Source organism: Bos indicus, chromosome 11, assembly GCF_029378745.1.
Source record: "Bos indicus isolate NIAB-ARS_2022 breed Sahiwal x Tharparkar chromosome 11, NIAB-ARS_B.indTharparkar_mat_pri_1.0, whole genome shotgun sequence".
Taxonomy (NCBI): domain Eukaryota; kingdom Metazoa; phylum Chordata; class Mammalia; order Artiodactyla; family Bovidae; genus Bos; species Bos indicus.
In genome coordinates, this window is record NC_091770.1 from 4,141,792 (window position 1) to 4,159,325 (window position 17,534).

The 17,534-nt window shown below is 37.9% G+C and overlaps 1 protein-coding gene across 5 annotated transcripts in view; it reads right to left on the minus strand.

Moving 5' to 3' along the window:
* Positions 1–523: 523 nt before the first annotated feature.
* Positions 524–17,534, minus strand: part of TSGA10 (testis specific 10) — a 93,219-nt gene continuing 76,208 nt past the window's right edge. For all 5 annotated transcript variants that reach the window (XM_019969771.2, XM_019969770.2, XM_019969769.2 and 2 more), the window contains 5 exons: positions 11,083–11,292; positions 8,112–8,314; positions 5,940–6,044; positions 5,626–5,775; positions 524–859 (listed from right to left, as the gene is read on the minus strand). In XM_019969771.2, coding sequence (XP_019825330.2) covers positions 835–859; positions 5,626–5,775; positions 5,940–6,044; positions 8,112–8,314; positions 11,083–11,292 — 693 coding nt within the window. In that variant the 3' untranslated portion in view covers positions 524–834. The remainder of the gene's footprint in view (positions 860–5,625; positions 5,776–5,939; positions 6,045–8,111; positions 8,315–11,082; positions 11,293–17,534) is intronic.

The following is a 17,534-nucleotide window of genomic DNA, read 5'->3' on the forward strand; positions in this document are numbered from 1 at the left end:
AATAGTGTTCAGACTGTAATATCAACATGAAATCGAAGTCTAGGGACAGAAAAGGTAAGAGATTTCGGAGACTTTGAGGGAAATAAGGAAATATCACTAAACTTGTTACACTACATTATAGACAGCTGCCACAGGCAAAAATAAATAAATAAAATGGCAATTAAGTTGATTGCAGTATTTTAATATTTTAAAGGAAAACGTATGAAAAATACAGATTTTTAAAAAATAATCTTACATTCTTGACAGATATAGTATTACCTACCTTTCTAAAAATAGTAGGGGTAAACAATTGTAGAAAATGTATGCTAATTAATGGTACAACACTAAGGATTTAAAAACCCTGACACACGCCTACTATCCCGCTTTGGGGTCAGAGTATGGCCTGGAATTCGTGTCAGGTTGGCTCCAAAATGGAATATGGGGTCCCAGGCCAGGAGTGCTAAACTGCGCCTCTTTTGGCACAATTTGTCCAGCCATGAAAGCATAAATCACAAAGGAAAAAAAATCAGTTTTGTTAAAACACTTTGCCCTCTTTTTATAAGCTTCTTTATTTACTCCGGATAGTTAACACAACAGTCGTCAATAGTGAAGTAAGCAGATTTTACACTCACTATTACTGTATGGATAGAAAGGGCCATATACATTTTTGTGTTTAAAAGTCATCTCAGATCACTGCGATATGGCACGGCACATGAAAACAGAGATTCAGAGGCACGACGTTAATAAATTCATTTAACATTGTCAAGCATTCAAAAGATAAATGCAATCATATAGCAAAAAAAATCAGTTTGAAACTTTGACCTCTTCCAAGGATGTGAAGAATCTTTCCACGTGTCAGAAATCTCGATAGCAAAGATTCCTATAAGAGAGAAAAAATTATGTAGATTAATATTTTAACTCAATGATTTTATGATGTATTAAAAAAATGTATTCTAGTGTTACTTTGGCAATACTTGGGATTTTTCTGCCCTCAGCTTCTGTGAAGGAAGTCAGATATGATGTATTTTATCACCCAGTTTCCAGAAGCTGTGAACCATCTATATCATGCAATAATATGGACTCAACAATAAAAAGGAAAGAACTACTGACTTTATACACCTGGATGGATCTCACGGACATTGCGCTAAGAGAGAAGAGTCACTCTCACAAAATTACATCCTGTGTGTGATTCCATTTACACAACACTCTCAAAAAGACAGTATTACAGAGACAGAGAAGAAAGTAGAGTTTGCTCGGGGATAGGGAGGAGGATGGGAGGATGTCCCCATGAAAGGGTATTGTGAAGGAATGAGCTCCTTGGGGCTGATGGGACAATTCAGAACCTTGACTGCAGTGTTGTTCTATGTGTGGTATGTAAAAAAAAACCCAAAACTGCACACACACTAGCAAAAACTGAATAATGTGTATCAGCTAGTTAGCTATACCAGTGCCAATTCTGTGGTTTGTAAGACATGGCCACTGGGGAAGCTGGCGGAGGATATGTGGGACCCTCTGTACTACTTTTGCATCTGCCTGTGAGACTAATCATTTCAAAATAAAGAGTAAAACAGAGCAAAACAAAACTGTTACAGCCACACAATGGAATACTATTCAGCACTTAAAAGCAATATCCAGTAATATCTGATATATACAACAACCTGGATACATCTCTAATATATAAATCTAATATTTTACCCAGTGGCTGGGTAAAAGTCAGCCACTGCAGACTATATACCACATGATTCCATTTATATGGCAACCTGAAAAGACAACACTAAAGGAACAGGAAACAGACCAGCTGTTGGGAAAGTAAATTAAGCACATTAACTGTTGTCTAGATGATGCTGTTCAGTTGCTAAGTTGTGTTCAACTCTTTTGACCCCCATGGATTGTAACCTGTCAGGCTCCTCTGTTCATGAGATTTTCCCAGACGAGAATACTGGAGTGCACTGCCATTTCCTTCTCCAGGGGATCTTTCCGACCCAAGCAGGATTGAACCTGCATCTCCTGCATTCACAGGTGGATTCTTTACTGCTGAGCCACCAGGGAAGCCCATGTCTAGATATTAGATGGTAGTCAAAAGGTACCATTTAAAACGAACAGCAAAAGCTTAAAAATTTTAAAAGGGATACTTTAAGGACACTATTAAAAGTATTAATAGAAAGGTAACCGTTATAATAAGATCCAAAACTTCCTGAATATCAAAAGAAATGGTTACAAGCAAAGAAGGATAACCAAATAGAGAGAGAATTAGAGCAAATATCACATAGTAAACAGTTATCATAACATAATATGACAGAGTTGAGACCAAATTTAACAGTTATATCAATAATGTTAAGGAGCTTAACTCACCTATTAAAAAAAGAAAGAATTTCAAAACGGTTCATAAAGTCAAACTCAAATCCATACTATCTAAAGAGAGAAATTTAAAATGCAGAGATTCAAAAAAAGAGATGGACAAAGATTTACCAGGCAAGTGGACCCAATAAGGAAATAGGAGTTGTAACTCTAATACCAGACAAAGTAGACGTCAAGTCCTTCCTCCTTCCAAAAAAATTAAGTGCATCAGAAAATAACACTTTGTAAAAGCCACATTCACAGTGAAGATATGACAATTCAGAATATCTATGCAACAGATAAAACAGCAAACCACCTATATAAAACAAAATTTATAGGAGATATAAGAAGAAATAAAAACATACCAATAATAGGAAATTTAAAAATGCCATTCTTAGTAAAACAAGTCAAGTGAACAAAAATTAAATGACATTATAAAAGAACAAAGTAAAATTAAAAAGGTAAATCTTCTGGATATATTACACTATACTCTGATAAGAAAGAATATATCTTCTCAAGTGTACATGGACTGTTCACAAAACTTGAACATGTAGTAAAGTATAAAGAAAACATCAGTAGTTTCCATAAAATAGAAATATTACAAATAATATACACAATAACACTGAGAATTAAAAATGAAACCAAATCAAACAAAAAACTCTTCTCACTGAAAATTAAAAGATTTTCTATCAAATACATCTTGGGTAAAAATGAAAATACAAACAAAGATTAAAGAAATTCTTAAAAATAATGATCACAAAAACACTATATATCAGAATCTATGGGATATATTTAAAGCAGTAATCATAGAAAAATTCATAACCCTGAATATCTACATTGATAAAAGCTAAAGAATGGTAATAAATGAATTAAATTTCTAACTCAAAAACCTAGGGGGAAAAAATCAACAAAGTAAATGAAAAAATAGCACAAGGAAGGAACTAATATAAATAAAAACAAATTAATAAGCAGAGAAAGAAAATAGATTAAATCATTAAATCAAAATGCTGGTTCTTTGAAGCAATGAACTAAGTAAACAAACCACAGGCTAAGGTAATCAACAAACAAAAGGGAGAAGCACATATATACAAATAAGAAATGGCAACAGGGTACAACCACTGACACAGAGGAAATTTAAAAATTTGTAAGATACTGCATTGGTTACTTCCATGCAAATAAAGCTGAAAACCTAGAGTTAAAAGCCTGGGTAATTTTTAGACAAACACATATAGCTTAAAAAGACTAATTTCCAAAGAAGAAGTAGAAAAAGTTACCAAGGAAGTACACCCCACAAAAAAAGAGCCAAGGCTCTTCAGAAATCAGATAATCCCCAACTGTGTAACTTGTTTCAAACTACAGTAAACAAAAACTTCCAAATTATTTTTTTAGAAGCAGATACAACATTGATATCTAAACTTAATAGAAAAAGCACAAAGAGATAAGTACAGGTCAATATCAGTTACGAATATTGATATACAAATCTAAAATAAATAAAATATTACCAAACACTAAGAAAATAATAGACTATGACCAATTTCTCATTTATGTCAGAAATTCAAACATGGTTCAGTAGTTGAAAAATCAATTAATATATCCACATATTAATAATTCTAAAGAGAAAAACCATATCTTCATAGATGCTAAAAAAGTCCTTGACAAAAACACTGTTTCCTAATAAAAAAAATCTTGAAAAAAATAGGAATAAGTGGTATTTCCTTAATACCATAAAATATATAAACTTGAATCATAAAACTAGTATCTTAATTAACAGGAAAAAAAAAACAACAAAAAGAGGCATTCCCACTACAGGTCAGAATTAAAACAGGAATTCCACTTTTGCCACAACTATCTGTCATTATTCTGATGATACTAGCAAATGCTATTAACCAGAGAATATAATTCAAGAGATAAAAATAGGAAAAGAAGAAATAAATATCTCTTTCTGCAGATGACATGATAGTACACCTAGAAACCTCTATAGAATTAATAACGAAATTTAATGAAATAAAAGAATTTAGCAAGATAACATGCTAAAAAATTAACATGCAAAAGTAGCATCATTTGAAGATATAATATATGGAGGAAACTTCATTTATAATAGTAACAAAAAAGTAATAAAATATTCAGGAGTGAATTTTACAAGAAATATTCAAAATCTATATAAAGAAAAACTACAAGTCATTCCTTAAAGACACAAAGCAAAATTTGAACAATGGAAAGACATCTCTTCTTCTTGGTCAGGGCATCTCAGCATAATAATGAAAAATGAAAGCAAATTGAAACAAATGAATCTACTGTTATTTTAAATGTACACCATCACCACAGTGAGGGTGAAAAAAATAATCCAAGTAATTTCTGAACACGGTATTTGACTATATGCCTTCAAGACTTTGGAAAGGTCATGTGTGGGACAGGAAGGAAGAATTGCAAATAGATTTTGAAATTTTTTCTAAGTTGGCCTGTTTATTGTAGTGACATAGATGAAGAAATCTTGAAAGTACTTTAGATAGACTCTGGGATTGAGTGAAGGAATAACTCTGTTACCGTTGTTGAGTGAGTATTTTAATGTTGACCAGGCCTCTCATTGGAGGAAAAAGGGTGTAATACAAATACAGAAAGGAAGAAGGCGAGGGAGAAACCTATGAGGATGGTTCCAACTGGAGGTAATGGTTATTGTTTAAAAATGTCTGTGGCAGGGAGTGGGCAGGTGGGAGGAAGGCAAGAGAGAAAGACAGGGAGGAGAAAGTGCAGGAGTGTGAATGCGTGAGACAGCTCATACTGCCTCATGAATACAGAAAAAGCAAACGGAGTAAAATTTTTATAATGCAGTAGGGATAAAAGGCATACAGATGTTCTTTGCATTGTTTTATTTTTAATTTCTTGTCAGTTTGAAATTATTTCTAAATAAAAATGTTTTTATAAAATTTCTGACATTTAGGAATATAGCTAAAATATTTCCCTTTGAAAAATTAGCCTATTACTTTCCTAGAGTATATGTATTTTTGGTGCTACAATAATTAGCCAATAGTTTGTTAATGAAAGTATATAAAAATGTATGTTACAGAAATTAAAGAAAATCAGATTTTTAAAATGTAATTTATGTAAACTTTAGATAAAACAGACATCTTTAACATATTTATATGACACTAATAATCAAAAATTTTTTTAAATGTCAACATATCCAATTATTTAATGATGTTTTAAATAGCACTATTAATGGTAGATGGTTACTGAGTTTTCTTACTCCCTCAAATATTCAGTGCTTATTGCTATTTGGTTCCCCAAAGAATGGATCCTTAAACCACTTACTCTTCTAATGATCGATCTAGGCCTCGGTCAGGAGATCGATGGTGAGTATGTTCTGGTGAGTGACATTTTGTATTTGGCTTTATTGTGGAACTCAAATGATAAGCATTACTTGAGTAATTCTGGCGGCGGAGTTCTTGCACAGCCCTCTCCCTAAAGCAAAATAGGGACACTTTAATCGAACTTTTATATCCAGCAACATTACTAACACTGTTGTAAAACTGCAGTTCAAATCATACTTTAAAATCTAATCACCATGAAATAACCAAAGTCTGTTGTTATCCCAGAAACAGTGCTTTCCAGGCTGCTGAACTTACCTTTCAAAGCGCTCCGTCCCTAGCTGTCTCTTTGTAATGTCCAAGTCAGCTTCCAGTTGCGTCACGACGTTCCTGAACTGGGCCACGTCCCTACTCTGGATGGCCCTGTGTAGAGAATGTGAATGATGGTTGATTAAAGGTAGAATACCAAAGTATCCCTAGGGTACCTGAGACCATGTTGGCCATGGTTTCTCAGCTGAAGCCAAGCAACACTCTGGCTTTTACAGATGTATCGGTGCATCTAAAATACATCAATTTCACACAAATAAAATAAATTAAAATAAAATATGCCAATTTTAGATGCAGTAAATGTGCAAGGTAGTCTACTAAAAGCCCTTTAAGCTGTCTCTGCTGCTGCTGCTGCTAAGTCACTTCAGTCGTGTCTGACTCTGTGTGACCCCATAGACGGCAGCCCACCAGGCTCCCCCGTCCCTGGGATTCTCCAGGCAAGAGTACTGGAGTGGGGTGCCATTGCCTTCAGCCCCATTCAATTAGTTAAACTTCATTCTCCCTATTTTTAGATATGGTAATACTATTATCTACCTATATTATCAATTCACTGCAGATCATTTTTACAATTTACTTCACGGTATGATGTGCATATTCCAACGCATAAAACACTGGAATTCACTAACACCATGATGAATATGCAGTGGGTGCATATATGTATATCTAATTGACCAAATACCTTATATATGTGTGAAATGAAATTTGGTATATCCAACTGTTAAAGACAAAAAATCTCTTCAATTTAACAGGATCTTACGGCTAAACATTGCCTCCAAAACCCCGATAAACACACTACCATGAGGAAGATAATGACAGAGGTGACCGCTCTTGCCAGAACATTCTCTCCTCTCTGCTGGCTTTCAGGACTGCAATACGGACTGCTGGAGTCTAAACTCTAGAGACTAGGAACACAAGAGTTTGTCAAGCTTACTAGTTCTAGGTGACACTACTCACCAGCCAGTCTAAAACAGAGTGTACCCCCTTAAGGTGGGAGTTTTGGCATACTTCACTGAAGCAATTTCCACCTATGGCTTGAGGAAATGATCCTACAAAACTGGATCATTCTGAAGGTCCAGTCCAAAGCCCAGCTGCAGTGACTGAAAAGAGTGACTCAGTTACAGCTGCCACAACCTAAAAACAGTCTCTGAAGGAAACCAGCCCTGGTTTCACAGCCTGTGCTGTCAGGGGCTCCCACAAGTGGCCAATTCCTGAGACCATGATTCCTGTCCTTCCCCACGTCCCCTACTCAGACGGGAGGGCAGAGCTGAGGCTGGATGAAAAGGTGTTACAGGTGGGATGGATAAGAACAGAGGCTACGGGTCCCCATCAGGTTTTGTGACAGGTGGCAAAGGTGATAAAATATCTACTATGCAGGCAGGGGGGCTTCCCTGGTGGGTCAGATGGTAAAGAATCCTCTTTCAACGCAGGAGACTGGGGTTTGATCCCTGGGTTGGGAAGATCCCCTAAAGGGAATGGCAACCCACTCTAGTGTTCTTGCCTGGAGAATCCCATGGACAGAGAAGCCTGGTGGGCCGTAGTCCATGAAGTCCCAAAGAGTCAAGGCACGACTGAGCGACTAAGCACACGCAGCACACACACGCTCAGGCAGGCATTTCCATCTAATCCTCCAGTGGTGTAATAAGGTGCTAACAGTACTAGGAAGTCTTTTTTTTTTTTTTTAAGTCACAATCAGTGCTCTGGGGGAAGTCTCCAGCATTCAGTGAATGCAGTAGTGCTTCCAGGTACCCAGTACACAGGCAAATACCATGTGACAAATGAAAAGACTGGGTAGCAATACCAAGCAGGTCCATAAGTAGAAAAATCCCTCTGGTTTCAGAAGTGCTTTTTTTTTTTTCTAATCTGGTTATAATATTTCCCAAAGGCAATATGTTAGATCAGTAGATGTTCTATTACACCCAAAACTCCGTTGGAAAAAATCAACACAAAGAGGGTTACGTTTAAATTTAGATGCATTAGAGACACATAATAGAAATTAGGTCCTAAATCTTAAGACAGGTCACAACATTTTGGGTCCTCAGTTTAATTAACAGCAAACTATGACATTAAATGGTCTAAATTCCAGCTTTAAAATTCCACTAATCTATAAAGTACCGAAAACTTAAGAAACTCGACTTAATGTTATCATACTGCTAATCAACTCACATTTTGTTTTCTGCCAAACAAAGGTGTTCTTTGAGAAGCTGAATTTCAGATTCTTTTTCCTGAAGTGCTATCTGAGACTGATATTCTTTGTCTCTATTGGCCACCAGCAAAGCTTCTAGATTCTGCATGGAGATTCTCTCATTTGTCATCTGACTCCTGAGGAGTTCTATTTCAGAACGAGCAGAATCCAACTCATTCTCCATCTGCACAATGATACGAAGATGTCTATACTTATTCCCACTTGTTCACTTAACTCATGTATTATCAGAGACTCATAAAATTTCTCTGTTATGAACTGACAACCACATTTAATTTCTAGATTTGAAATTGTGTCCTTCTTAGCAGATACACGCACACACACACAGTATCACTTCCCAAGTCTCTGATAGTATCAGAAGGTTCATTAATTTAAGAGTTATTAATCCCAAATGTCAAACAATTTCCATGTCCAGCTTTGATATTTCTTATAATATATTTTGGCAAATCTGACATGGTAGTATCTGACATGGTAGTATCTGTGACTACTGCTTTGTCCCGAGTTGGGTGAGTTACAAATGCCTAACTTCCTGATGGAATGCCATCACACTCCATGGTTAAGAAAGATAAGGAGTAATCACACATTCCCTCTCTTGTATGGTCCAATGGAACACTTCACTTTTTGACGGTTATCTTGAGCCTAAAATACATTCTATACGCCAAATGCTTCTCCAAAAGGAGGGAAACCAGACATCACTATTTAGAAAAAAATATATTCTTTATCTCATAATACACATTATAATAAATTATATATATATTTTAAAATTTAATGTAAAACTCTGAGAAAAGAAAGTTTAATAAAAATGAATTATTAACAGAGGGGCAGGCAGGTAGGGTAAAAACTTCTTAGACTAGATACAATTAAAAATGATGTCTGACCATAGCAAAAACAAACATATCTACAGTCATTATAAACAACCAAAATTTATGAGGAAAAAAACCAGATGAAAATAAACTCAGTAAATAGTTAATATCTTACTAATAAAAGGAATATGAACTAACTCATGAGAAATATGAACTAATGATATGAACAGAAAATTTACAAAATATAGCTAGCTAATTAGTAAACATAGAGAATAATATATCTTGTATTAATAATCAAAGAAACATAACTTAAAGCAAAATGGTATTTGTAATCCAGGATTTCTTCGCCTTGACCCTACTGATCTTTTGTGCTGGGTAACTGTTTGGTATAGGGAGCTGCCCTGTGCCTTACAGGATGCTGAGCGGCATCCCTGGCCTCTACTTACTAGAAGTCTATAGCACCCCCCAACCCTGGTGTGACAATCAAAAATACCTCCAGACGTTGCTAAATATTCAGAGGAGAAAAACCTCTTTTGGTTGAACTGATGCTGCAGTTTATTAAATTGGCAAATGTCTTAATTTGTGTTGGTTAACATTAAAATAGGCAATGCTGGTGGGAATACAAAATGGAGCATCATTTTTTTGGCAGCAGCTTCATTGGGATGTAATTCACATACCATACAATTAGCCCATTTAAATGGTACAAGTCAATGGTTTTTAGTATATTGGGTTGACCAAAAAGTCTGTTTGAGTTTTTCTATAACACCTTATGGAAAAACTCAAACTTTTTGGCCAACAGAGTATTAATAGAGCTATGTGATCATACCGCATTCTCAGTTTATTGTTAGAACATTTTCATTATCCCAAAATGGAACCCAGTACACATTAGCAGTCACTCCCTTACCTCTGCCCCAGCACTAGCCCTAGGCAATAACTCATCTGTTTTCTATGATCTGCTTTATTTTGAACATTTCACATAAATGGAAACATACTCTGTGTGTGTGTGTGTGTGTGTGTGTGTGTGGTCTTACATGACTGACTTCCTTCACTTAGGGTAATGTTTTCAAGAGTTCTCCATGTTTTAGCAGCTATCAATCCTTCATTACTACTACTGCCAAATAATATTGCCTTGCATAGATGCAGGAATATTAGAGTTATTTACACTTCTTAGCAATTATGAAGAATGCTGCTAAGGACAATTGTGTATCCGTTTTTACATGGAACTTCTTACAGAAGCCAACAAGACACACCGTTCTCAAATGCATCATACCTCCTAACAAGCAGTAGGCTAACAAAATAAGGAGTTCAACACAGGGTGATAATAACAGAAATGTAAACATAGCCAAAATGTTGATATTTCAATTATACTATGCAACTGTAACGTACATCCTTTTAGGATTCAGGTCCCATCTATTTCTTCAGATGCATCTCAGTCACTTGTGCATGCTACACTGGCCACTGCAAATGACTTACTGCTCACTCCAGAGTTTATTTATACCTCCATACCACTGCCTAAGCTATTCCCTCATTCCTTTTGAGTTCAGTAGTACACCCTAGTGAACTCCTCCTCTCTGACACCCACAGGTCAATGGGAATTTCCTCTCTGAAACCTTGAGTATTTCTTATTAGTATCACATTCACCCCCAAATTATTTGTATGTCAATACCAGGAGGTCTTTGAGGGAGGGGGACTGTACCTTTTGAGCATTATATTCACATGGTAAGCATGATGGCAGGCATCAGGCACATGGTAGATAAAATCAAGTGAATTACAGTTGAAAAGAACTCAGCCAAATAGTAAATTTAGCTTAAAACAATATCATTACAATTATAATTTAGCTAGATAAACCTCAACCTCGAGGTTCTTCGCTGACTGGTATGTCAGTGTGCTTTATCATTCCTTTAACTAAAAGTAAATGCAGAGCACACAAAGGAAGAGTCTCTGTTATGGTCTTGAATGGTTTGGAACACAACAGAAATTAATATCCTGGACTTTAAACATAAAATCTAAAGTTGAAAGACATACTTTTGCTGTAGCATTTTATTTAAAAAAAAAGTTTGTTTTTATAAAATTACAAAAATTTTACACTGGTAGCATTATTAAAAGAACCATTTAAAAATGTATGACATACCATTTCTATCTCTTGATCTTTAGCAACCAGCTGTCGATTAAGAAGTTCTTTGCTGGAGTCAAGTTTAATGCAAAGTTCCCTTGTGGAAGACAAATCTGCAAGGGCAGACACTTTTTCAAACTGAACCTTCTGAAGCTCCTCTTCCATCTTTACAACAGACTTGTGTAAAGTAGCAATCTGGGACTTGTAAGACCGTTCTGCATTTAAGTGCTGCAAGGACAGATTATATATTTTTTAACGTGGGAAAAACCCACAACATGGAAAACAAAGCAAGACAAATCTTTTAATGACGGTACTTTTAGATTACAAGGAATTCTCTCTCTCTCTCTTTGTTTTTTGCCTTGCCAAACAGCATGTGGGATCTTAATTCCCCAACCTGGGATCACACCCGTACCTCCGGCAGTGGAAGCATGTAGCCCTAACCATGGGACAGGGAATGGTCAAGGACATTCCATGAAATGGTAAAGGAAGGAAGTCCCTATAAAGAACTTTAGTTGATGTAGACGGTAAGAGTATGTACAAAATATTCTGGGAAAGATAAATTCCAGTTTCAAATTTTCATATACAAAATCCATGAGTAAAGTGGTCAGCTGGTCATTCTTTTTAATGTACTGAGAAACCAACTTACAAGTCTCAGCCCCAAAGCTAGTCGACATATATATATATATATATCTTTGTAGTTCTGTCTATATTTGCCACAGTTACAATTATTCTATAATGTAAATATTGTTGCTATTAAAGATAAAACATTAGCCACTGTTTTATTCACTATGCCTACTTCTCCATTCTTGAATGACATGCTGATATGGATCATCATATCATAAAATGAGGACTGATAACTCTCTAACACTTGCTAATACCTCTGAAGGAAATAGACTGGGTAACTATAAATTAAGGATATATCCATATTATAGAAAATAAGAGCATGTTTTAAACACTGTAATATGAGATTTGAGTTATATAAATGCTTTCAAATATTCAAGATAATTTCCTCCCCCCTCCTTTTTTTTTTTCAGCAAAAGTTCTTATGTAAGTGCACTGCCACCTACAGAGAAGTATTTGCTATTATATGAGGCTAAGAGAACTAAGAGGCAAGCAAAGAAACTTTTCCGCTTTTATAAGTGTTTTCACAAGTACAACGCACAAAAAATTGCTCCTGGAATAAGTTATTTAGCCAAAATTCACTCCTCTCTTTCTCCTTCCCTTCCTCCCTCACTCATACAATTACTCACACATTCTTCAAACAAACTTCTATCCATCCATCCACCCGACTCAGCCACCTGTCCATCCATTCCATACATACTTCTTGTGCATATTCTATGGTCCAACGATGTGCCTAGATGCATAGCCAATGGTAATGGTCTTTGTTCTCATGAGGCTTCCAGACTATGGGGGGATCATGGTCAATAAAATAATCATAAAGATGAATATGTAGATACAGATTAGGCAAACATTTCTAGAGAAAAAAACTGTAACACAGGGAAGCGACCTAGACTGAGAGGATCGGGGAAGTCAAGAAAGCCTTCTCTGAGTCAATGACACTTGAACTGAGATCTGAAAAGCAAATGGATACACAATGTGTGAGGGGAAGGTGGCTTTTCAAATTGGAGGATGCCAAGTGTGAAGCAAGAGCAGAGAGAAGGCTCCTATGTCTCGAGCTCAGAGACCACGGCAAAGAGTGAAAAGAGACACAGGTGAAAACACACACAAATTACAAAACAGAGCCTGGTAACCCAGGTATCAATAAAATTTAGGTCTTTACTTCCACTGAAAGATCTTACAGAGGAGGTTATGTGATCAGTTTTATGTTTTGAAAAGAATATATGGAATGTTTCAGGTTCTAGTAAAATTGCTGATTAAGCTAAGAGGAAAATCTTCTGGATAAAATAGAATAAAAAATTATTTTTGCAATTTATAGCTGAACTTGTAGGTAAGAAAGAGAAATTTTCACATGCCAAAAACAAAGAAAATGAGTCAAGGTCAGCTGGTAACAAATGTGCCAAAGCTGGGGGCAAAGTTTGAGCCCGTGAAAGTGAAAAGTTCTTAATGATCACCCTGATGGTTCATTGTTCAGTTGGGAAGTCGTGGCCGACTCTGCAACCCCATGGACTATAGCACACCAGGCTTCCCTGTCCTTTATCATCTCCTGGAGTTTGCTCAGATTCATGTCCATTAAGTCGGTGATGCTATCTAACCATCTCATCTTCCGCCACCCTCTTCTCCTTTTGCCTTCAACCTTTCCAAGCATCAGGGTCTTTTCCAATGAGTCAGCTCTTTGCATTAGGTGGCCAAAGTATTGGACCTTCAGCCTCAGTCCTTCCAATGAATATTCAGGATTGATTGCCTTGAGGATTGACTGGTTTGATCTCCTTGCAGTCCAAGGGACTCTCAAGAGTCTTCTCCAGCACAATTTGAAAGCATCAATTCTTTAGCACTCAGCCTTCTTTATGGTCCACATCTCATCCATACATGACTATGGGAAAAACCATAGCTTTGATTATTCAGAGCTTTGTTGGAAAAGTGATGTCTTTGCTTTTTAATGTGCTGTCTAGATTTGGTCATAGCTTTTCTTCCAAGGAGCAAGCATCTTTGAATTTCATGGCTGCAGTCACTGTCCACAGTGATTTTGGAACCAAATAAAATAAAATCTGCCACTATTTCCATTTTTTCCCACTCTATTTGTCATGAAGTGATGGGACTGGATGCCATGATCTCAGTTTTTTGAAAGTTGAGTTTTAAGTCAGCTTTTTCACTCTCCTCTTTCACCCTCATTAAGAAACTCTTTAGTTTGGAACACCTTGGACTGGGCATTTAAAAGAGAATCTGGAAGGGTCACATCTTAGGGGTGAGGCTAAACTAGTCTTACAGGAAAGGCTACTTAAGATCTGCCCTACCAAAGCTTAAAAACAATCTTGAAAGTATTAGTTAATATTCAAGTAATTTAAGAGCCTGCCAAAACAAATTCAACACTCCCTAAAGGAAGACAACAACATCTAATATTCAACAAAGTAAAATCCACAACGTCCAGCATTCAGTTTAAATATATATATATATGAGACATGTATATATATATATATATATATATATATGAGACATGAGATATAGGAAGTGATCCACAAGCATCAAAATTAGTTGATGTAGACAGATGCACAATGAAAAAAGATTATATTAGCAGACAAGGGCCTTAAAACAGCTATTATCTAGACAAGAGGGATTAACAGGGTCTGAATTACCCTGTTGCCAAAAACAACTAGAAAAATGAACAAAATATAGGAGGGAAAATCTGTTTTCAGACAACAGATGAAAGGTGGCACAGAACTATGATCGCTGGGAAGGAAAACAAATAGGGCAAACCAGACACCCCACGTCCAAGGTTAGGAGCGGCAGCTGTGCTTTGCTGGACCAGCCATGTGGAGATACCCCATGTCCAAGGTCAGTGAAACCCCAGTAAGACAGTAAGTGCTGGAGAGGCTGTGAGGAGATACCCCACATCCAAGGGCAAAGGAGAAGCTCCAGCAAGATGGTAGGAGGGACGAATTCGTGTTTAGAATCAAACCCCATTCCCGCCAGAGACACTCAGAGGGATCAAACCAACCTTGTGTGCACCAGGACCCAGGGACCCCACAGAAACTGAGACAGAACTGAGCATCTCCTGTGGAGGTACAAGTCAGCAGTGGTCTGCTGCAGGGACAGGGGCTCTGGGTGCAGAAGACTTGGGTATGTCATAAGCCCTCTTGGAGGAGGTCACCATTATCCCCACCACAGAGCTGCTAGAACTTACACAGGACTGGGAAACAGACTCTTGGAGGGCACAAACAGAAACTTGTGCACACCAGTACACAGGAGAAAGGAGCAGTGACCCCACAGAGGACTGTCCCGGACTAGCTTGTGGGTGTCTGGGAGTCTCTGGTGGAGGCATGGGTCAGTGGTGGCCTGCTGCAGGGTTGGGGGCACTGAGTGTAGCAGTACATGCATGGGATCTTTTGAGGGAGGGCACCATTATCTTCATTAACTCCACCATAGCTTCAGTTCACTTCAGTTCAGTCGCTCAGTTGTGTCCGACTCTTTGCGACCCCATGAATCACAGCACGCCAGGCCTCCCTGTCCATCACCAACTCCCGGAGTTCACTCAAACTCAAGTCCATCCAGTTGGTGATGCCATCCAGCCATCTCATCCTCTGTCATCCCCTTTTCCTCCTGCTCCCAATCCCTCCCAGCATCAGAGTCTTTTCCAATGAGTCAACTCTTCGCATGAGGCGGCCAAAGTACTGGAGTTTCAGCTTTAGCATCATTCCTTCCAAAGAACAGCCAGGGCTGATCTCTGTTAGAATGGACTGGTTGGATCTCCTTGCAGGCTGAGGGACTCTCAGGAGTCTTCTCCAACACCATAGTTCAAAAGCATCAATTCTTCAGCGCTCAGCTTTTTTCAGTCCAACTCTCACATCCATACATGACCACTGGAAAAACCATAGCCTTGACTAGACGGACCTTTGTTGGCAAAGTAATGTCTCTGCTTTTTAATATGCTATCTAGGTTGGTCATAACTTTTCTTCCAAGGAGTAAGCGTTTTTGAATTTCATGGCTGCAATCACCATCTGCAGTGATTTTGGAGCGCAAAAAATAAAGTCTGACGCTGTTTCCACTGTTTCCCTGTCTATTTGCCATGAAGTGATGGGACCAGATGCCATGATCTTCATTTTCTGAATGTTGAGCTTTAAGCCAACTGTTTCACTCTCCTCTTTCACTTTCATCAAGAGGCTTTTTAGTTCCTCTTCACTTTCTGCCATAAGGGTGATGTCATCTGTGTATCTGAGGTTATTGAATATTTCTCATGGCAATCTTGATTCCAGCTTGTGCTTCATCCAGCCCAGCATTTCGAATGATGTACTCTGCATATAAGTTAAATAAGCAGGGTGACAATATACAGCCTTGACGTACTCCTTTTCCTATTTGGAACCAGTCTGTTGTTCTATGTCCAGTTCTCACTGTAGCTTCCTGACCTGCATATAGGTTTCTCAAGAGGCAGGTCAGGTGGTCTAGTATTCCCATCTCTTTCAGAATTTTCCACAGTTTATTGAGATCCACACAGTCAAACGCTTTTGCATAGTCAGTAAAGCAGAAATAGATGTTTTTCTGGTACTCTCTTGCTTTTTCAATGATCCAGCAGATGTTGGCAATTTGATCTCTGGTTCCTCTGCCTTTTCTAAAACCAGCTTGAACATCTGGAAGTTCACAGTTCACATATTGCTGAAGCCTGGCTTGGAGAATTAGGGGCATTACTTTACTAGCATGTGAGATGAGTACAATTGAGCGGTAGTTTGAGCATTCTTTGGCATTGCCTTTCTTTGGGATTGGAATGAAAACTGACCTTTTCCAGTCCTGTGACCACTGCTGAGTTTTCCAAATTTGCTGGCATATTGAATGCAGCACTTTCACAGCATCACCTTTCAGGATTTGAAATAGTTCAACTGGAATTCCATCACCTCCACTAGCTTTGTTCGTAGTGATGCTTCCTAAGGCCCACTTGACTTCACATTCCAGGATGTCTGGCTCTAGGTCAGTGATCACACCATCGTGATTATCTGGGTCGTGAAGATCTTTTTTGTACAGTTCTTCTGTGTATTCTTGCCACCTCTTCTTAATATCTTCTGCTTTCTGTTAGGTCCATACCATTTCTGTCCAAAGATCGAGTCCATCTTTGCATGAAATGTTCCCTTGGGATCTCTAATTTTCTTGAAGAGATCTCTAGTCTTCCCCATTCTGTTGTTTTCCTCTATTTCTTTGCATTGCTCATAGTTTGGCCCCAGGTAAACAGCAGGGAGGGAACACAGCTCCACCCATTCAACAGAATATTGGATTAAAGATTTACTGAGCATGGCCCCACCCATCAGAACAAGACCCAGTTTCCCTCTCAGTCAGTCTCTCCCATCAGGAAGCTTCCATAAGCCTCTTATCCTTCTCCATCAGAGGGCAGACAGACTGAAAACCACAATCACAGAAAATGAACCAATCTAATCACATGGACCACAGCCTTGTCTAATTCAATGAAACTTTGAGCCATGCCGTGTGGGGCCACCCAAGACAGATGCATCATGGTGGAGAGGTCTGACAGAATGCGGTCCACTGGAGAAGGGAATGGCAAACCACTTCAGTATTCTTGCCTTGAGAACCCCATGAACAGTATGAAAAGGCAAAAAGATAGGACACTGAAAGATGAACTTCCCAGGTCGGTAGGTGCCCAATATGCTACTGGAGATCAGTGGAGAAATAACTCCAGAGAGAATGAAGAGACAGAGCCAAAGCAAAAACAACACCCAGTTGTGGATATGACTGGTGATGAAAGCAAGGTCCAATGCTGTAAAGAGCACTAATACATAGGAACCTGGAATGTTAGGTCCATGAATCAAGGCAAATTGGAAGTGGTCAAACAGGAGATGGCAAGGGTGAACATT